The sequence below is a fragment of the Hemiscyllium ocellatum genome, chromosome 3, assembly GCF_020745735.1.
Source record: "Hemiscyllium ocellatum isolate sHemOce1 chromosome 3, sHemOce1.pat.X.cur, whole genome shotgun sequence".
In the NCBI taxonomy this organism is placed as follows: Eukaryota; Metazoa; Chordata; class Chondrichthyes; order Orectolobiformes; family Hemiscylliidae; genus Hemiscyllium; species Hemiscyllium ocellatum.
Genome location: NC_083403.1, coordinates 89,553,400 through 89,573,934, shown reverse-complemented (window position 1 = coordinate 89,573,934; position 20,535 = coordinate 89,553,400). Strand labels below are relative to the sequence as shown.

The 20,535-nt window shown below is 53.5% G+C and overlaps 1 protein-coding gene across 4 annotated transcripts in view; it reads left to right on the top strand.

Moving 5' to 3' along the window:
- mpv17 (mitochondrial inner membrane protein MPV17) overlaps nt 1-20,535 on the top strand; it is a 121,137-nt gene that overhangs the window by 57,987 nt on the left and 42,615 nt on the right. For all 4 annotated transcript variants that reach the window (XR_009647080.1, XM_060851714.1, XM_060851698.1 and 1 more), the window contains exons 4-5: nt 3,667-3,759; nt 5,413-5,508. Coding sequence is in view for 3 of the 4 variants with exons in the window: in XM_060851714.1 (XP_060707697.1) it covers nt 3,667-3,759; nt 5,413-5,508 (189 nt within the window). In the remaining variant the exon portion in view is untranslated. The remainder of the gene's footprint in view (nt 1-3,666; nt 3,760-5,412; nt 5,509-20,535) is intronic.

Sequence of the window (20,535 nt, the reverse complement as noted above, 5' to 3'; positions counted from 1 at the left end):
GGAAATTGGTGAGGCTACTTTAGGACTACTGTGTATAGTTCTGGTTGCCTTGCAATAGTAAGAACGTTATTAAACTGGAAAGGGTACAGAAAAGACTTAGAAGGATGTTTCGAGACTGGAAGTTTTGAGTTATAAAGCGAGGCTGGGACTTTCCCCTGAAGTGCAGGAGGTTGAGGGGTGACCTTGTAGAGGTTTATAAAATCATAAAGTTGATAGCCAAGGTCTGTTGGTTTAAAGTGAGAGAGGAAAGATTTAAAAGGGATCTAAGGAGCAACATTTTCATGCAGAGAGTGTCATGTATGTGGAATGAACTGCCAGAGGAAGTGGCATTGAAAAGATATTCCGATAGGTACATGAATAGGAAAAGTTTAGAGGGCTATGGGCCAAACAGGCAAATGTTTGTTAGTGTTAGTTTGGCAAACCTAATCAGCATGGATAAATTGAACCAGAGAGTTCCATGCTGTATGACTATAAGTTTTTTTGTTTCCCTTTTTTGGATGTAAAATAAAATTTGAAAATTCTTGTTATTCAGTGTTGTAATTGATATGTTAATTTTACTCCTTCAGTTACTTTTGATAATTTTTCTCAGTTTATTTGAACCCCCTTCAGCAGATTCCCTTTCTTAAAAAGCCTCATGCTTGTTGTCCCAAATACGCTTAGAGACCACTCTTACCATTTTCAAGCTTTTGTTAACTCTGCCAGCATAAGTTTCAGTTGGGAGATACCTGATGACTACCGAATGGGTAAAATACTGTCCAGCAAGTCATCTGGGTAAGAGGGGCTTTAGTTTGATGCCTGACTGAGGTGAGGAATTTCCTATATTACCACCCTAACTAGATTTCAAAAGTATTTATTTATTTATTTGGCCTTCAGGTTTTGGTACATACAGTACTTGTTGAAGGTGCTTTTGTTTCAGTTTGTTATTAACCAAGGCACAGTATGGATGCTGCAATTTGCCTCTGTATTCCTGCACAAAAGAGTTGTAGTGTCTAATGATCTAGATTGTGAATGCAAACCATCTTTGCTCACATCAAAAAATGGTCCTGGATGGCTGCAAGGATTTGATACTCTTTCTTTATCCCATTTGCCTTAGAAGATTATACTTGAGTAGAATGTCAGTGGTCTTTTGAAGTCAACCATTTTGTTTGACTACTTATGACTGTAGAGTCTTGGATTTGGTTGCTTCATTACTAATCAGCCAGATCTGCAAAACTGTTCGGAGCATGTAACTCTTTCTGCTTTACACTGCTGTTCTTGTGGCTGATTTCTGGCAACCTTAACAGCCATTCTGGGTATTTTTGCAGCTTTTCCTTACAAGATTTCAGTGTCCAGGTGATTGATAACTAAAATGCAATTTTTCAGCACTGACCTCAGACTAAACATTGTTTGCTAATTGTTGATGTTTCTGGTATCCAATTTACACCCACTCCCTCCTTTTGTACTTAGAGTTGAGAAACATGTAACCTATGGGACTTGACAGGTGAGATGCTGATAGACTGTTTTCCCCTTGAGTAAATCGAGGACCAAAAGGCATACTCTCCAAGCAAGGAGTAGTCAGTTAAGACAGAAGTCTGATATCTAGGAAGTTTCAAAGAGCAATAAAGTGATTTCATCCTATAAAGAGACTTGTCAGGTAACACCCTGTGACACACTCACATGCTTTCCAACTAATTATTGCAGATCTATTATACTTGCCAAGAGTTGATGCCACCCATTATCCATTTTTTGTTGGAAAATGAGAGATTCAAATTAAAATAATTTGCACTATAAATGTGCATTAATAAATGACCATCCTACAAGAGAAATCAAAACAGAATTAACGAATAGCATTTACCATGTTTAAATTCATAATTGGGACCAATTTTGCTGATAGCATTTGTAACCTGTCTTTAGCTGAGGTGAGAAGATTAGTGGGCTACCTTCCTGACCTACTGATGAACCACTCCTGAGCCAAAATGCTGAGCAGGTGCAATGAGGAGTCTCATCTTGAGGAAGGAGGTGGAAGCTGCACATTTTACAGGACTGAGAAATCAACTTCAGTCTTTGCCATTTAGATTAGATTAGACTTACAGTGTGGAAACAGGCCCTTCGGCCCAACAAGTCCACACCGACCCGCCGAAGCGCAACCCACCCATACCCCTACATTTACCCCTTACCTAACACTACGGGCAATTTAGCTTGGCCAATTCACCTGACCCGCACATCTTTGGACTGTGGGAGGAAACCGGAGCACCCGGAGGAAACCCACGCAGACACGGGGAGAACGTGCAAACTCCACACAGTCAGTCGCCTGAGTCGGGAATTGAACCCGGGTCTACAGGCGCTGTGAGGCAGCAGTGCTAACCACTGTGCCACCGTGCCGCCCAAATTTGATCTGAGTTGACATCTAAGCTGAACTCACTTCCCAAAGAATCAAAAACTAACTCTATTTGAATAGTGCTTGCTAAATGTATAATATATAACACTTAACCATTTCATGCATAAGCAATGACACAAACAGATGAGGTTAGAGAGCAATATTTTCAACAGGATCATTGGAAGAGTACCACATGAGGACAAATTTATCATCTTTAATAATTTCAAAGCCTGCAACATTGTTAAATTCCAATGACCACTTATTTCTATATGTGTGGTGAGTTTTAATTTACCAGTACAATCACAATATTCCAACAAACTGATAAACTGAAAAAAAGTGCACTGAAAGATTGGCACATATGGACAACTTTATCGTCCAACAAAGAGACCTCGGAGCTCAAATTGTCTAAGAGGCACCATATGCTGGTCAATCAGCAGGATCATCATGTCCTTAAGGGTAATACTGAAGGCATTTTGACATAAAAATCAAAAACGAAATTTGACCTGGAGGCAGAAAACCAACATAAATCAGCTGTAGAGATTGATGACAGAAAATCCCTAAAGTGCAGAAAAATGTTGTTCAGCCCATTGATTCTGCACCAACCCTTCAAATAGCTTTCCTGACAACTACTTAAAAAAAACCTGCACTAATGGAGAATCAACAATAACACAAAGGGGATTTAAGTGATCAGGTGTGTCTTTTAAAAGCCTGAATGATGAATGGAAGACCATTTGGATAAGTCACTAGAGGACTAATGATTTCAGTAGTCCTTTATGTAGTGTAAGCCACTGCTCAGGAGAATACCTATAAGGTAAAAGAATTAGAAATGAAAGTGGTAACTGTTCAAGGTTTGTGCGAAGATTTGTAGCTCGGGTGCTCGTTGTTGTGGTTCTGTTCGCCGAGCTGGAAGTTTTTGTTGCAAACGTTTCGTCCCCTGGCTCCAAAGCACTGATGATGTCGCCTAGCCAGGGGACGAAACGTTTGCAACAAAAACTTCCAGCTCAGCGAACAGAACCACAACAAAGTGGTAACTCTTTAGACACAACCGATAACTTATCATGTAGACTGTACTGAGTAGAATATCTCCTTGAAAAGTAATTAACATGATGCAGATTATTTCATGTTTGTAATTTTTTGATACGTTGGTTGCTCTCCATTCCAATAGCCAATAAGTGGGGGGAGAGATCAGCAGACTTGGCACAGTTATGACCTCAGTTTTGGCAATATTGATTCACTGTAAACTTGAAATTACAATCCTCAGTCACTTAAGTGATGTTCATTGTCTGTTTATTTTAACCCCTTTACCATAGGGTCCTGTACTCGGAGTGTGGTATAAGTTGCTAGATCAACTTGTTGTCGGAAAGAGCAAAACTGTGGCATTTAAGAAAATGTTACTTGATCAGGTAAAACAAAACAATAATTTTACTTTCCTTTTTATATCTGTAATGTGAGAAACTATTCCAAACTGTTTCACCATAGTAAAGCCAAGTGATCAAAGATGCAGTGGAAAAGATAATATTTAAGACGAGTTTGCACAGAGATTCCGATGCTGCACCCCACAGCAGGAAGACGATTGGACTGTTGGGTGGAGATGGAATGGAGGGAGGATGCATGTAACATCAAATTTGGAATAAAGTCTTTTTATAAGTATGAAAGAGAATACAGTAGGCTGAACTTGAGCATTCAGAAGTTAGTTGTGCTGTCCTCCATGCCTTAGTCCAAAACACAATACATGTTTTATCTGTTTTAAGGAAGCAAGACCCACCTCTATCAGTAATGGGATGAAGATATGTTGGCATAGTCCCAGAGGACCATAGGGCTACTTCCTCAGTGAAGAGATGTAACCTAATGGTCACTATATCTCGGGCAATGGGAGAGGTTGAGAAGGAGAATTTTTTTTACATGGTTACCTCAGCTGGTACGAGAATTGAACCCACGGATTTACAGAGCAACTGTCCAGCCAAAAACGTTAACCAAATAGGATATCAAATTAATGAAGAACCACATTAAAAGTTTGTTTTACTCTTGAGTTGTCAAATTATAAATGAAAGAAATGTCTATTGTCTTTTTAAAGGAATACTGAAGAAAGGTTTGTGAAACTCTGTTTATAAGCCTTTTGTGCTGTCTGGGCTTTTCTGAATCAAAGGGTTACCTAAATTATCCAGTGGAACTATTTTAAATCTTCTTTCTTTAATCTCTAGTTAAGCAAGGTGATCATCGTCAATAGAGTGCTAATTATATTTGGACTGCTAATGTACTCAAAACTGGCATACAAATTGCACAATAATAGTCCATTGTTACAGTGGATGGGTGTTTAAAGTGAGCATTAAAAGTCAATCTGTCAAAATGGCAATGACAACCGAGAAGTAAAATCTCATGAAGTTAATTTTCTTTATCACATTAAAATTAGAAATTACAAGACTGTCACTCAATATTGTTTTAACTTTGTGGTGTTCTTGGTATTTTTCAAATTGTTTCAGAATGATTTGTTATAAAATTTGAAATAACTAAGTGCAACACTATTACAAACTATACTTTTGTTTGCATAATTAGTGAAACCTTCTATTGAAAACCAGTTTGTGATGTCACAGGACCACTTCCTGCTGATTTTAAAGTTTGACACAAAGGTTACTGTAGTTTAGGAATAAAAGCATTGCAGTGTATCTATATGTATTTGTTTTTGCAAGTACTGAGTAATATTTTGTATAATGAATATATATTAATTATGGAAACCACTTTCACAGAACATGTGGTGGAGGCTGGTACAATTGCAACATTTAAGAGACATTTGGATGGGTATATGAATAGGAAGGATTTGGAGCGATATGGGCCGGGTGGGACTAGATTGGGTTGGAATATCTGGTTGGCATGGACTGGCTGGACCGAAGGGTCTGTTTCCATGCTGTACATCTCTAAGAATCTATATCCTGATCGCCTTTGATTTTCAGTTTAATCACGAACATATTTCTGTTTAAGAATTTTTGCATGCCATTTTGTATTTGCTGAATCACTTTCCCAAATTGAAGAAAAAAAACATGATATCTGTTTTTTTCCAGTTTGCAGTTGCTCCTTCTTTTTTGGCCTGTTTCCTTGCACTAACTGGATTCTTGGGTGGGCATTCACGAGAGGAAGTATGGTTAAAGCTAAAGAAGGTGAGTTGTATTTGCATTAACCATATATTTTATTTAGCTGCAGTTTTGCTTTTCAATTGGAGTCTGCTTGAAGATATAAACACAGTATCTAACAAATCTAATCAATCTGCCAAAAATTTGTGGAAGAAAGACATAAGACGATCAATCATAGCTATTACATGTTATACGTGACCGGAATGAAAATACTTCATAAAAACAGTGTAATTAGATAGATACTTCACAAAAGGCCATGTATAAGAGCAGGGGAATGCCCTTTTCAAATAGTTTCCTTCTGTGCTATATAATTCCATGTATATATGATTATTGCCAATAAAGTTTATAACTATTTATTTTAGTAAACTTTGCACCAGCACATAAAAGCATTTTTGTTAAAAATGGTGGGTTTTTTTCACCCATTACGTGGCATTGTTTTAGTATGTCTATCTTAGAACATAGAAAGTACAGCACAGAACTGACCGTTCAGCCCATGATGTTGTGTCGAGGATTAATCCTAATGTAAAATAAAATAACCCAATCTACGCACCCCTCAATTCACTGCTGTCCATGTGCATGTCCAGCAGGTGCTCAAATGCCCCTAATGACTCTGCTCCCAACACCACCACTGGCAATGCATTCCATGCATTCACAACTGTGTAAAGAACCTACCTCTGACGTCTCCTCTATACCTTCCTCATATTTTAAAACTATGACCCCTCGTGCAATGGACAATAGGTGCAGGAGTAGGCCATTCTGCCCTTTTGAGCCTGCACCACCATTGGACACTCTGGAGGCAGGAAACATGTTTCCTCTGATGGGTGATCATGGCTGATCTTCCTTAATCAGTATCCTGTTCCTACCTTATCTCCATAACCCTTGATTCCACTATCCTTGAGAGCTCTATCCAACTCTTTCTTAAATGAATCCAGAGACTGGGCCTCCACTGCCCCCTGGGGCCGAGCATTCCACACACACACACACAGCACACACACACACCACTCTGTGGGTGAAGAAGTTTCTCCTCATCTCTGTCCTAAATGGTCTACCCCGTATTTTTAAGCTGTGTCCTCTGGTTCGGCACTCACCCATCAGCGGAAACATGTTTCATGCCTCCAGAGTGTCCAATCCTTTAATAATCTTACATGTCTCAGTCAGATCCCCTCTCAGTCTCCTAAACTCAAGGGTATACAAGCCCAGTCACTCCAGTCTTTCAGTGTAAGGTAGTCCCACCATTCCAGGAATTGACCTCGTGAACCTACACTGCACTCCCTCTATAGCCAGAATGTCTTTCCTCAAATTTAGAGACCAGAACTGCACCCAGTACTTGAGGTGTGGCCTTACCAGGGCCCTGTACAGCTGCAGAAGAACCTCTTTGCTTCTATACTCAATCTCTCTTGTTATGAAGGCCAGCATACTATAAGCCGCCTTCACTACCTGCTGTACCTGCATGCTTACCTTCATTGACTGGTGTACAAGAACACCCAGATCTTTGTACTGCCCCTCCACCTAAATGGAATCAATTTAGGTAGTAATCTGCCTTCCTGTTCTTGTCACCAAAGTGGATAACCATACATTTATCCACATTAAACTGCATCTGCCATGTATCTGACCACTCGCCTAATCTGTCCAGGTCACCCTGTAATCTCCTAACATCCTCCTCACGTTTCACCCTGCCACCCAGCTTAGTATCATCAGCAAATTTGCTAATGTTATTACTAATACCATCTTCTATATCATTAACATAGCTTGTAAAAAGCTGCGGTCCCAGCACGGATCCCTGCGGTATCCCACAGGTCACTGCCTGCCATTCCGAAATGGAGCCGTTTATCACTACTCTTTGTTTCCTATCAGCCAACCAAATTTCAATCCAAGTTAGTACTTTGCCCCCAATACCATGCACCCTGGGGAAAAGTCTCTGGCTATTGACTCTATCTGTTCCTCTTATATTCCTTGTATACCTCAATCAGGTCACCTCTGTTCCTCCTCCTTTCCAGAGAGAAAATTCCAAGCTTAGTCAACCTCTCTTCATAAGACAAACCCTCCAATCCAGGCAGCATCCTAGTAAACTTTCTTTGCACCCTCTCCAAAGCCCCTCTATCTTTCCTACAGTAGGGGCGACCAGAATTGGACACAATATTCCAAGTGTTGTCTCACCAGGGACTTGTAGAACTATAGGAAAACCTTGCGGCTCTTAAACTCGATCCCCCTGTTAATAAAAGCCAAAACACTATATGCTTTCTCAACAACCCTATCTACTTGGGTGGCAACTTTGAGGGATCCATGTACTTGAACACCAGGATCCCTCTGTTCCTCCACACTACCAAGAATTCTGTCTTTAATCTTATATTCAGTTTTCAAGTTAGGCCTTCCAAAATGCACCACTTGGCATTTATCCAGGTTGAACTCCATCTGCCATTTCTCAGCACAGGTCTGCATCCTGTCTATGTCGCGCTGTGGCCTGCAGTAGCCCTCCAATCTTTGTGTCATCTGCAAATTTACTAATCCATACCACCTCCACCTCACCCAAGTCATTTATAAAAACTACAAAGAGCGGACGCCCAAGAAAAGAACCCTGCGGGACACCACTCAACACTCCCCTCCAGGCAGAATGCTTTCCATCTACAACCACTCTCTGCCTTCTGTCAGCCAACCAATTCTAAATCCAGATAGTCAAATCTCCCTGTATTCCATACCTCCTGACTTTATGAATGAGCCTACCACGGGGAACCTTATCAAATTCCTTGCTAAAGTCCATATTCACCACATCCACTGCTCGACCTTCATCGACCTGTCCTGACACCTCCTCAAAGAACTCCATAAGATTTGTGAGGCATTACCTGCCCCTCTGAAAGCTATGCTGATTGCCTTTAGCCACGCTATGCTTTTCCAAATAGTCATAAATCCTATCCCTCAGAATTTTTTCCAAAACCTTGCTGACAACGGACATAAGACTGACTGACTGGTCTGTAATTGCCAGGGATTTCCCTATTGCCTTTATTGAAAAGAGGAACAACATTTGCTTCCCATCAATTCTCCGGTATGACTCCTGTGGAGAGTGCGGAAGCAAAGATCTTTGCCAGTGGCTTAGCAACCTCCTTTCTCACTTCCCAAAGTAGCCTGGGATAAATCTGGTCTGGCTCTAGGGACTTATTAATCTTAATGTTTGCCAAAATTTCCAGTACTTTAGCTTCAATCATGATCTGTTCAAGCCTGTATCCCAGCTCCTCAAAGTTCTCATTTACAACAAGGTCTCTTTCTTTAGTGAAAACCGAAGCAAAAACTCATTTTAGGGCTTCCCCTATCTGCTCAGACTCCACACACAAGTTCCTTATGCTATCTCTGATCAGCCCTACCTTCTCCATGATCATTCTCTTATTCCTTATGTATGAATAAAATGTCTTTGGGTTCTTCTGCTAAACCTTTCTCGTGCCCTCTCCTGCTGTCCTCAGTCCATTTCTGGGCTCCTTTCTAGCAAGCCTGTAATCCTCTAAAGCTGTGCTAGATCCTTGTTTCCCACCTTACGTAAGTTTCCTTTTGATGAAAAGCTCCTCTGTTCTCATCATCCAACGCTTCTTAATCTTACTACTACTTACCTCTCTGAGGGACAAATTTGTGCATCACTCACACAACAACTGCTCCTTCAACAGTCTCCACATATCTACTGGGCGCTTCGTATGGAACAATTGTTCCCAGTCTGTGTTTCCCAACTCCTGTCTGAAAGTTTCCTTTTCCCCAGTTAAATATGATGCTATCTTCTCTTGGTAACTGCTCCTTCCCCTCTCCAAGGCTATGGTAAATTGTTGTTTTGGTCAATTGCAGTTGTGATCACAGTCACCAAAGTGTTCTCCCACTACGAGATCTGACTCCTGTCATGGCTCATTGCTGAGCACCAAATCCAAAATGACCCTCTCCTCATTGGCCTGTCCACATACTGAGTAAGGAAACCCTCCTAAACACACCTGACAAAAATAGCTCCATGCAAACCATCTGCACTAAGGAGGTTCCAGTCGATATTGGGAAAGTTGAAGTCACCCATAACAACAACCCAGCTACATCTGTATTTTTCCAAAATCTGCCGGCTTATGAGTTATTCAATCTCCCTACTGCTGTTAGGGGTCTGTAGAAACCCCTCAATGAGGTGGCTGCTCCCTTGCTGTTCCTAACTTCCATCCATACTGACTCAATAGACAAACCTCCCTCAACAATCTTTATTTCTGTAGCTGTGCTGCACTCTCTGATTAGCAATGCTACACGCCATCCTATTTTTCCACTCTCCCTGTTCCTTTTAAACGTTCTAAACCCTGGAGCATCTAACAACCATTCCTGCCTCTGTGAATCCCATATCTCCGTATGGCCACAACATCGTAGTCCCAAGTACTGATCCATGCTCTAAGTTCATCACTCTTATTTCTGACACTCCTTGCGTTAAAGCGCACACACTTTAACTGATCCCTTTGTTTCACCATGTGAAGAACATAGAACAATACAGCACAGAACAGGCCCTTGTGTTGTGCCGAACATTTGTCCTAGCTTAAGCACCTATCCATGTACCTATCCAATTGCCGCTTAAAGGCCACCAATGATTCTGACTCTGCCACTCCCACAGGCAGCGCATTCCATGCCTCCACCACTCTCTGGGTAAAGAACCTATCCCTGACATCCCCCCCCTATACCTTCCACTCTTCACCTTAAGTGTCTCTGTCTGTGTCTCTGTCTGGAGTTTGCATGTTCTCCCCGTGTCTGCGTGGGTTTCCTCCCACAGTCCAAAGATGTGCGGGTCAGGTGAATTGGCCATGCTAAATTGCCCGTAGTGTTAGGTAAGGGGTATATGTAGGGGTATGGGTGGGTTGCGCTTCGGTGGGTCGGTGTGGACTTGTTGGGCCGAAGGGCCTGTTTCCACACTGAAAGTAATCCTGTCTGTCTGTCTCTCTGTCTGTCTCTCTGTCTGTCTCTCTGTCTGTCTCTCTGTCTGTCTCTCTGTCTGTCTCTCTGTCTGTCCCTCTGTGTCGGTCTCGGTCTGTCTGTCTCGGTCTCTCTCTCTCTCTCTCTCTCTCTCTCTGTCTGTGTCTCTCTCTCTCTGTGTCTCTCTCTGTCTGTGTCTCTCTCTGTCTGTGTCTCTCTCTGTCTGTGTCTCTCTCTGTCTGTGTCTCTCTCTGTCTGTGTCTCTCTCTGTCTGTGTCTCTGTCTTTCTCTCTCTGTCTTTCTCTCTGTCTGTCTGTCTGTCTCGGTCTCTCAGTCTCTCTCTGTCTGTGTCTCTCTCTCGCTCGCTCTGTCTCTCTGTCTCTGTCTCTCTCTCGCTCGCTCGGTCTCTGTCTCTCTCTCGCTCACTCTCGCTCGGTCTCTGTCTCGCTCTCGCTCGGTCTCTGTCTCGCTCTCGCTCTGCCTCTCTCGCTCTCGCTCTGCCTCTCTCGCTCTCGCTCTGCCTCTCTCGCTCTCGCTCTGCCTCTCTCAGGCTCTGTCTCTCTCTCTCGCTCAGGCTCTGCCTCTCTCTCGCTCTGCCTCTCTCAGGCTCTGTCTCTCTCTCTCGCTCAGGCTCTGCCTCTCTCTCGCTCTGCCTCTCTCGCGCTGCCTCTCTCTGGCTCTGCCTCTCTCTGGCTCTGCCTCTCTCTGGCTCTGCCTCTGTCTCTCTCTGGCTCTGCCTCTGTCTCTCTCTGGCTCTGCCTCTGTCTCTCTCTGGCTCTGCCTCTGTCTCTCTCTGGCTCTGCCTCTGTCTCGCTCTCGCTCTGCCTCGCTCTCGCTCTGCCTCGCTCTCGCTCTGCCTCGCTCTCGCTCTGCCTCGCTCTCGCTCTGTCTCGCTCTCGCTCTGCCTCGCTCTCGCTCTGCCTCGCTCTCGCTCTGCCTCGCTCTCGCTCTGTCTCGCTCTCGCTCTGTCTCGCTCTCGCTCTGTCTCGCTCTCTCTCGCTCTCGCTCTCTCTCGCTCTCGCTCTCTCTCGCTCTCGCTCTGGCTCGCTCTCGCTCTGGCTCGCTCTCGCTCTGGCTCGCTCTCGCTCTGGCTCGCTCTCGCTCTGGCTCGCTCTCGCTCTGTCTCGCTCGCTCTCGCTCTGTCTCGCTCGCTCTCGCTCTGTCTCGCTCGCTCTCGCTCTGTCTCGCTCTCGCTCTGGCTCGCTCTCGCTCTGGCTCGCTCTCGCTCTCGCTCGCTCTCGCTCTGGCTCGCTCTCGCTCTGGCTCGCTCTGTCTCTCTCGCTCTCGCTCTGTCTCTCTCTTGCTCTGCCTCGCTCTCGCTCTGTCTCGCTCTGTCTCTCTCGCTCTCGCTCTGTCTCTCTCTTGCTCTGCCTCGCTCTCGCTCTGTCTCGCTCTCGCTCTCGCTCTCGCTCTCGCTCTCGCTCTCGCTCTCGCTCTCGCTCTCGCTCTCGCTCTCGCTCTCGCTCTCGCTCTCGCTCTGGCTCGCTCTCGCTCTGGCTCGCTCTCGCTCTGGCTCTCTCTCGCTCTGTCTCTCTCGCTCTCGCTCTGTCTCTCTCTCGCTCAGGCTCTGTCTCTCTCTTGCTCTGCCTCGCTCTGCCTCGCTCTCGCTCTGCCTCGCTCTCGCTCTGCCTCGCTCTCGCTCTGGCTCGCTCTCGCTCTGGCTCGCTCTCGCTCTGGCTCGCTCTCGCTCTGGCTCTGTCTCTCTCTCGCTCAGGCTCTGTCTCTGTCTCGCTCCCGCTCTGTCTCGCTCCCGCTCTGTCTCGCTCCCGCTCTGTCTCGCTCCCGCTCTGTCTCGCTCCCGCTCTGTCTCGCTCCCGCTCTGTCTCGCTCCCGCTCGCTCTCGCTCCCGCTCGCTCTCGCTCCCGCTCGCTCCCGCTCCCGCTCGCTCCCGCTCTGTCTCGCTCCCGCTCTGTCTCGCTCCCGCTCTGTCTCGCTCCCGCTCTGTCTCGCTCCCGCTCTGTCTCGCTCCCGCTCTGTCTCGCTCCCGCTCTGTCTCGCTCCCGCTCTGTCTCGCTCCCGCTCGCTCTCGCTCCCGCTCCCGCTCCCGCTCGCTCTCGCTCCCGCTCGCTCTCGCTCCCGCTCGCTCTCGCTCCCGCTCGCTCTCGCTCTCGCTCCCGCTCGCTCTCGCTCTCGCTCCCGCTCCCGCTCTGTCTCGCTCCCGCTCTGTCTCGCTCCCGCTCGGTCTCGCTCCCGCTCGGTCTCGCTCCCGCTCGGTCTCGCTCCCGCTCGGTCTCGCTCCCGCTCGGTCTCGCTCCCGCTCGCTCTCGCTCCCGCTCGCTCTCGCTCCCGCTCGCTCTCGCTCCCGCTCGCTCTCGCTCCCGCTCGCTCTCGCTCCCGCTCGCTCTCGCTCCCGCTCGCTCTCGCTCCCGCTCCCGCTCTGTCTCGCTCCCGCTCTGTCTCGCTCCCGCTCTGTCTCGCTCCCGCTCTGTCTCGCTCCCGCTCTGTCTCGCTCCCGCTCTGTCTCGCTCCCGCTCTGTCTCGCTCCCGCTCTGTCTCGCTCCCGCTCTGTCTCGCTCCCGCTCGCTCTCGCTCCCGCTCTGTCTCGCTCCCGCTCTGTCTCGCTCCCGCTCTGTCTCGCTCCCGCTCTGTCTCGCTCCCGCTCTGTCTCGCTCCCGCTCGCTCTCGCTCCCGCTCGCTCTCGCTCCCGCTCGCTCTCGCTCCCGCTCGCTCTCGCTCCCGCTCGCTCTCGCTCCCGCTCGCTCTCGCTCGCTCTCGCTCCCGCTCTCGCTCTCGCTCCCGCTCGCTCTCGCTCCCGCTCGCTCTCGCTCCCGCTCGCTCTCGCTCCCGCTCGCTCTCGCTCCCGCTCGCTCTCGCTCGCTCTCGCTCCCGCTCTCGCTCTCGCTCTGTCTCGCTCCCGCTCGCTCTCGCTCCCGCTCTGTCTCGCTCCCGCTCGCTCTCGCTCCCGCTCTGTCTCGCTCCCGCTCTGTCTCGCTCCCGCTCGCTCTCGCTCCCGCTCGCTCTCGCTCCCGCTCGCTCTCGCTCCCGCTCGCTCTCGCTCCCGCTCGCTCTCGCTCGCTCTCGCTCCCGCTCTCGCTCTCGCTCCCGCTCGCTCTCGCTCCCGCTCGCTCTCGCTCCCGCTCGCTCTCGCTCCCGCTCGCTCTCGCTCCCGCTCGCTCTCGCTCGCTCTCGCTCCCGCTCTCGCTCTCGCTCCCGCTCCCTCTCGCTCCCGCTCGCTCTCGCTCCCGCTCGCTCTCGCTCCCGCTCTCGCTCTCGCTCCCGCTCCCTCTCGCTCTCGCTCCGGCTCTGGCTCGCTCCCGCTCTCGCTCTCGCTCCCGCTCCCTCTCGCTCCCGCTCTGGCTCGCTCTCGCTCTGGCTCGCTCTCGCTCTGGCTCGCTCTCGCTCTCGCTCTGTCGCTCTCGCTCTGTCTCTCCCGCTCTCGCTCTGTCTCTCCCGCTCTCGCTCTGTCTCTCCCGCTCTCGCTCTGTCTCTCCCGCTCTCGCTCTCGCTCTGTCTCTCCCGCTCTCGCTCTCGCTCTGTCTCTCCCGCTCTCGCTCTCGCTCTGTCTCTCCCGCTCTCGCTCTCGCTCTGTCTCTCCCGCTCTCGCTCTGTCTCTCCCGCTCTGTCTCTCCCGCTCTGTCTCTCCCGCTCTGTCTCTCCCGCTCTGTCTCTCCCGCTCTGTCTCTCCCGCTCTGTCTCTCCCGCTCTGTCTCTCCCGCTCTGTCTCTCCCGCTCTGTCGCTCCCGCTCTGTCGCTCTCGCTCTCGCTCTCGCTCTGTCTCGCTGTCGCTCTCGCTCTGTCGCTCTCGCTCTGTCGCTCTCGCTCTGTCGCTCTCGCTCTGTCGCTCTCGCTCTGTCTCTCCCGCTCTCGCTCTGTCTCTCCCGCTCTCGCTCTGTCGCTCCCGCTCTCGCTCTGTCTCTCCCGCTCTGTCTCTCCCGCTCTGTCTCTCCCGCTCTGTCTCTCCCGCTCTGTCTCTCCCGCTCTGTCGCTCCCGCTCTGTCGCTCCCGCTCTGTCGCTCCCGCTCTGTCGCTCCCGCTCTGTCGCTCCCGCTCTGTCTCTCCCGCTCTCGCTCCCGCTCTGTCTCTCCCGCTCTCGCTCTGTCTCTCCCGCTCTCGCTCTGTCTCTCCCGCTCTCGCTCTGTCTCTCCCGCTCTCGCTCTGTCTCTCCCGCTCTGTCTCTCCCGCTCTGTCTCTCCCGCTCTGTCTCTCCCGCTCTGTCTCTCCCGCTCTGTCTCTCCCGCTCTGTCGCTCTCGCTCTCGCTCTGTCTCTCCCGCTCTCGCTCTGTCTCTCCCGCTCTCGCTCTGTCTCTCCCGCTCTCGCTCTGTCTCTCCCGCTCTCGCTCTGTCTCTCCCGCTCTCGCTCTGTCTCTCCCGCTCTCGCTCTGTCTCTCCCGCTCCCGCTCTGTCTCTCCCGCTCTGTCTCTCCCGCTCTGTCTCTCCCGCTCTGTCTCTCCCGCTCTGTCTCTCCCGCTCTGTCTCTCCCGCTCTGTCTCTCCCGCTCTGTCTCTCCCGCTCTGTCTCTCCCGCTCTGTCTCTGTCTCTCCCGCTCTGTCTCTGTCTCTCCCTCTGTCTCTCGCTCTGTCTCTCGCTCTGTCTCTCGCTCTGTCTCTCGCTCTGTCTCTCGCTCTGGCTCTCGCTCTGGCTCTCGCTCTGGCTCTCGCTCTGGCTCTCGCTCTGGCTCTCGCTCTGGCTCTCGCTCTCGCTCTCGCTCTCGCTCTGTCTCTCGGTCTCGCTCTCGCTCTCGCTCTGTCTCTCGCTCTGTCTCTCGCTCTGTCTCTCGCTCTGTCTCTCGCTCTGTCTCTCGCTCTGTCTCTCGCTCTGTCTCTCGCTCTGTCTCTCGCTCTGTCTCTCGCTCTGTCTCTCGCTCTGTCTCTCGCTCTGTCTCTCGCTCTGTCTCTCGCTCTGTCTCTCGGTCTGTCTCTCGGTCTCGCTCTCGCTCTGTCTCTCGCTCTGTCTCTCGGTCTCGCTCTCGCTCTCGCTCTGTCTCGCTCTCGCTCTGTCTCGCTCTCGCTCTGTCTCGCTCTCGCTCTGTCGCGCTCTCGCTCTGTCGCGCTCTCGCTCTGTCGCGCTCTCGCTCTGTCGCGCTCTCGCTCTGTCGCGCTCTCGCTCTGTCGCGCTCTCGCTCTCGCTCTGTCTCTCGCTCTGTCTCTCGCTCTGTCTCTCGCTCTGTCTCTCGCTCTGTCTCTCGCTCTGTCTCTCGCTCTGTCTCTCGCTCTGTCTCTCGCTCTGTCTCTCGGTCTCGCTCTCGCTCTGTCTCTCGCTCTGTCTCTCGCTCTGTCTCTCGGTCTGGCTCTCGGTCTCGCTCTCGCTCTCGCTCTGTCTCGCTCTCGCTCTGTCTCGCTCTCGCTCTGTCTCGCTCTCGCTCTGTCTCGCTCTCGCTCTGTCTCGCTCTCGCTCTGTCGCGCTCTCGCTCTGTCGCGCTCTCGCTCTCGCTCTGTCTCGCTCTCGCTCTGTCTCGCTCTCGCTCTGTCTCGCTCTCGCTCTGTCTCGCTCTCGCTCTGTCGCGCTCTCGCTCTGTCGCGCTCTCGCTCTGTCGCGCTCTCGCTCTGTCTCTCCCGCTCTGTCTCTCCCGCTCTGTCGCGCTCTCGCTCTGTCGCGCTCTCGCTCTGTCGCGCTCTCGCTCTGTCGCGCTCTCGCTCTGTCGCGCTCTCGCTCTGTCGCGCTCTCGCTCTGTCGCGCTCTCGCTCTGTCTCTGTCTCTCGCTCTGTCTCTCGCGCTCTCGCTCTGTCGCGCTCTCGCTCTGTCGCGCTCTCGCTCTGTCGCGCTCGCGCTCTCGCTCTGTCGCGTTCTCGCTCTGTCGCGCTCGCGCTCTCGCTCTGTCGCGCTCGCGCTCTCGCTCTGTCGCGCTCGCGCTCTCGCTCTGTCGCGCTCGCGCTCTCGCTCTGTCGCGCTCGCGCTCTCGCTCTGTCGCGCTCGCGCTCTCGCTCTCGCGCTCTCTCTCTGTCTCTGTCTCTCTCGCTCTGTCTCTCGCTCTGTCTCTCTCGCTCTGTCTCTCTCGCTCTGTCGCTCTCGCTCTGTCGCTCTCGCTCTGTCTCTCTCGCTCTGTCGCTCCCGCTCTGTCGCGCTCTCGCTCTGTCGCGCTCGCTCTGTCGCGCTCGCTCTGTCGCGCTCGCTCTGTCGCTCTCGCTCTGTCGCGCTCTCGCTCTGTCGCGCTCTCGCTCTGTCGCGCTCTCGCTCTGTCGCTCTGTCGCGCTCTCGCTCTGTCGCTCTGTCGCGCTCTCGCTCTGTCGCGCTCTCGCGCTCTCTCTCTGTCTCTGTCGCTCTCGCTCTGTCGCTCTCGCTCTGTCGCTCTCGCTCTGTCGCTCTCGCTCTGTCGCTCTCGCTCTGTCGCTCTCGCTCTGTCGCTCTCGCTCTCGCTCTGTCTCTCCCGCTCTCGCTCTGTCTCTCCCGCTCTCGCTCTGTTGCTCTGTCGCTCTCGCTCTGTCGCTCTCGCTCTGTCGCTCTCGCTCTCGCTCTGTCTCTCCCGCTCTGTCTCTCCCGCTCTCGCTCTGTCTCTCCCGCTCTCGCTCTGTCGCTCTGTCGCTCTCGCTCTGTCTCTCCCGCTCTCGCTCTGTCTCTCCCGCTCTCGCTCTGTCTCTCCCGCTCTCGCTCTGTCTCTCCCGCTCTCGCTCTGTCTCTCCCGCTCTCGCTCTGTCTCTCCCGCTCTCGCTCTGTCTCTCCCGCTCTCGCTCTGTCGCTCTGTCTCTCTGTCGCTCTGTCTCTCTGTCGCTCTCGCTCTGTCGCTCTCGCTCTGTCGCTCTCGCTCTGTCGCTCTCGCTCTGTCGCTCTCGCTCTCGCTCTGTCTCTCCCGCTCTCGCTCTGTCTCTCCCGCTCTCGCTCTGTCTCTCCCGCTCTCGCTCTGTCTCTCCCGCTCTCGCTCTGTCTCTCCCGCTCTGTCTCTCCCGCTCTGTCTCTCCCGCTCTGTCTCTCGCGCTCTCGCTCTGTCTCTCGCGCTCTCGCTCTGTCTCTCGCGCTCTCGCTCTGTCTCGCTCTCGCTCTGTCTCGCTCTCGCTCTGTCTCGCTCTCGCTCTGTCTCGCTCTCGCTCTGTCTCGCTCTCGCTCTGTCTCGCTCTCGCTCTGTCTCGCTCTCGCTCTGTCGCGCTCTCGCTCTGTCGCGCTCTCGCTCTGTCTCTCTCGCTCTGTCGCGCTCTCGCTCTGTCTCGCTCTCGCTCTGTCTCGCTCTCGCTCTGTCTCGCTCTCGCTCTGTCTCGCTCTCGCTCTGTCTCGCTCTCGCTCTGTCTCGCTCTCGCTCTGTCGCTCCCGCTCTGTCTCTCTCGCTCTGTCTCTCTCGCTCTGTCTCTCTCGCTCTGTCTCTCTCGCTCTGTCTCTCTCGCTCTGTCGCTCTCTCGCTCTGTCGCGCTCTCGCTCTGTCGCGCTCTCGCTCTGTCGCGCTCTCGCTCTCGCTCTGTCGCGCTCGCGCTCTCGCTCTGTCGCGCTCGCGCTCTCGCTCTGTCGCGCTCGCGCTCTCGCTCTGTCGCGCTCGCGCTCTCGCTCTGTCGCGCTCGCGCTCTCGCTCTGTCGCGCTCGCGCTCTCGCTCTGTCGCGCTCGCGCTCTCGCTCTGTCGCGCTCGCGCTCTCGCTCTGTCGCGCTCGCGCTCTCGCTCTGTCGCGCTCGCGCTCTCGCTCTGTCGCGCTCTCTCTCTGTCTCTGTCTCTCTCGCTCTGTCTCTGTCTCTGTCGCTCTCGCTCTGTCGCTCTCGCTCTGTCTCTCTCGCTCTGTCTCTCTCGCTCTGTCTCTCTCGCTCTGTCTCTCTCGCTCTGTCTCTCTCGCTCTGTCTCTCTCGCTCTGTCTCTCTCGCTCTGTCGCTCTCGCTCTGTCGCTCCCGCTCTGTCTCTCCCGCTCTGTCGCGCTCTCGCTCTGTCGCGCTCTCGCTCTGTCGCGCTCTCGCTCTGTCGCGCTCTCGCTCTGTCGCGCTCTCGCTCTGTCGCGCTCGCGCTCTGTCGCGCTCGCGCTCTGTCGCGCTCGCGCTCTGTCGCGCTCGCGCTCTGTCGCGCTCGCGCTCTGTCGCGCTCGCGCTCTCGCTCTGTCTCGCTCTCGCGCTCTCGCGCTCTCTCTCTGTCTCTGTCTCTCTCGCTCTGTCTCTCTCGCTCTGTCGCTCTCGCTCTGTCGCTCTCGCTCTGTCGCTCTCGCTCTGTCGCTCTCGCTCTGTCGCTCTCGCTCTGTCGCTCTCGCTCTGTCGCTCTCGCTCTCGCTCTGTCTCTCCCGCTCTCGCTCTGTCTCTCCCGCTCTCGCTCTGTCTCTCCCGCTCTCGCTCTGTCGCTCTGTCTCTCCCGCTCTGTCTCTCCCGCTCTGTCTCTCCCGCTCTGTCTCTCCCGCTCTGTCGCGCTCTCGCTCTGTCGCGCTCTCGCTCTGTCGCGCTCTCGCTCTGTCGCGCTCTCGCTCTGTCGCGCTCTCGCTCTGTCGCGCTCTCGCTCTGTCGCTCTCGCTCTCGCTCTGTCTCTCCCGCTCTCGCGCTCTCTCTCTCGCGCTCTCTCTCTCGCTCTGTCTCTCTCGCTCTGTCTCTCTCGCTCTGTCTCTCTCGCTCTGTCTCTCTCGCTCTGTCGCTCTCGCTCTGTCGCTCTCGCTCTGTCGCTCTCGCTCTGTCGCTCTCGCTCTCGCTCTGTCTCTCCCGCTCTGTCTCTCCCGCTCTGTCGCTCCCGCTCTGTCGCTCCCGCTCTGTCGCTCCCGCTCTGTCGCTCCCGCTCTGTCGCTCCCGCTCTGTCGCTCCCGCTCTGTCGCTCTCGCTCTGTCGCTCTCGCTCTCGCTCTGTCTCTCCCGCTCTGTCGCGCTCTCGCTCTGTCGCGCTCTCGCTCTGTCGCGCTCTCGCTCTGTCGCGCTCTCGCTCTGTCGCGCTCTCGCTCTGTCGCGCTCTCGCTCTGTCTCTCTCCCGCTCTGTCTCTCTCCCGCTCTGTCGCGCTCTCGCTCTGTCGCGCTCTCGCTCTGTCGCGCTCTCGCTCTGTCGCGCTCTCGCTCTGTCGCTCTCGCTCTGTCGCTCTCGCTCTGTCGCTCTCGCTCTGTCGCTCTCGCTCTGTCGCGCTCTCGCTCTGTCGCGCTCTCGCTCTGTCGCGCTCTCGCTCTGTCGCGCTCTCGCTCTGTCGCGCTCTCGCTCTGTCGCGCTCGCTCTCGCTCTGTCGCGCTCGCTCTCGCTCTGTCGCGCTCGCTCTGTCGCTCTCGCTCTGTCGCGCTCGCTCTGTCGCTCTCGCTCTGTCGCTCTCGCTCTGTCGCTCTCGCTCTGTCGCTCTCGCTCTCGCTCTGTCTCTCCCGCTCCCGCTCTGTCTCTCCCGCTCTCGCTCTGTCTCTCTCCCGCTCTGTCTCTCTCCCGCTCTGTCTCTCTCCCGCTCTGTCTCTCTCCCGCTCTGTCTCTCTCCGGCGCTCTCGCTCTCGCTCTGGCGCTCTCGCTCTCTGGCGCTCTCGCTCTCTGGCGCTCTCGCTCTCGCTCTGGCGCTCTCGCTCTGGCGCTCTCGCTCTCTGGCGCTCTCGCTCTCGCTCTGGCGCTCTCGCTCTCTGGCGCTCTCGCTCTGTCTCTCTCCCGCTCTCTGGCGCTCCCGCTCTCTGGCGCTCCCGCTCTCTGGCGCTCCCGCTCTCTGGCGCTCTCGCTCTCGCTCTGGCGCTCTCGCTCTGGCGCTCTCGCTCTCTGGCGCTCTCGCTCTCTGGCGCTCTCGCTCTCGCTCTGGCGCTCTCGCTCTCTGGCGCTCTCGCTCTCGCTCTGGCGCTCTCGCTCTCGCTCTGTCTCTCTCTCGCTCTCTGGCGCTCTCGCTCTCTGGCGCTCTCGCTCTCTGGCGCTCTCGCTCTCTGGCGCTCTCGCTCTCTGGCGCTCTCGCTCTCGCTCTGGCGCTCTCGCTCTCTGGCGCTCTCGCTCTGGCGCTCTCGCTCTCTGGCGCTCTCGCTCTCGCTCTGGCGCTCTCGCTCTGGCGCTCTCGCTCTGGCGCTCTGGCGCTCTCGCTCTGGCGCTCTCGCTCTCTGGCGCTCTCGCTCTCGCTCTGGCGCTCTCGCTCTCTGGCGCTCTCGCTCTCTGGCGCTCTCGCTCTCGCTCTGGCGCTCTCGCTCTCTGGCGCTCTCGCTCTCGCTCTGGCGCTCTCGCTCTCTGGCGCTCTCGCTCTCGCTCTGGCGCTCTCGCTCTGGCTCTGGTGCTCTCTCGCTCTGTCGCTCTCGCTCTGTCGCTCTCTCGCTCTGGCGCTCTCTCGCTCTGGCGCTCTGGCGCTCTCGCTCTGTCGCTCTCGCTCTGGCGCTCTCTCGCTCTGGCGCTCTCGCTCT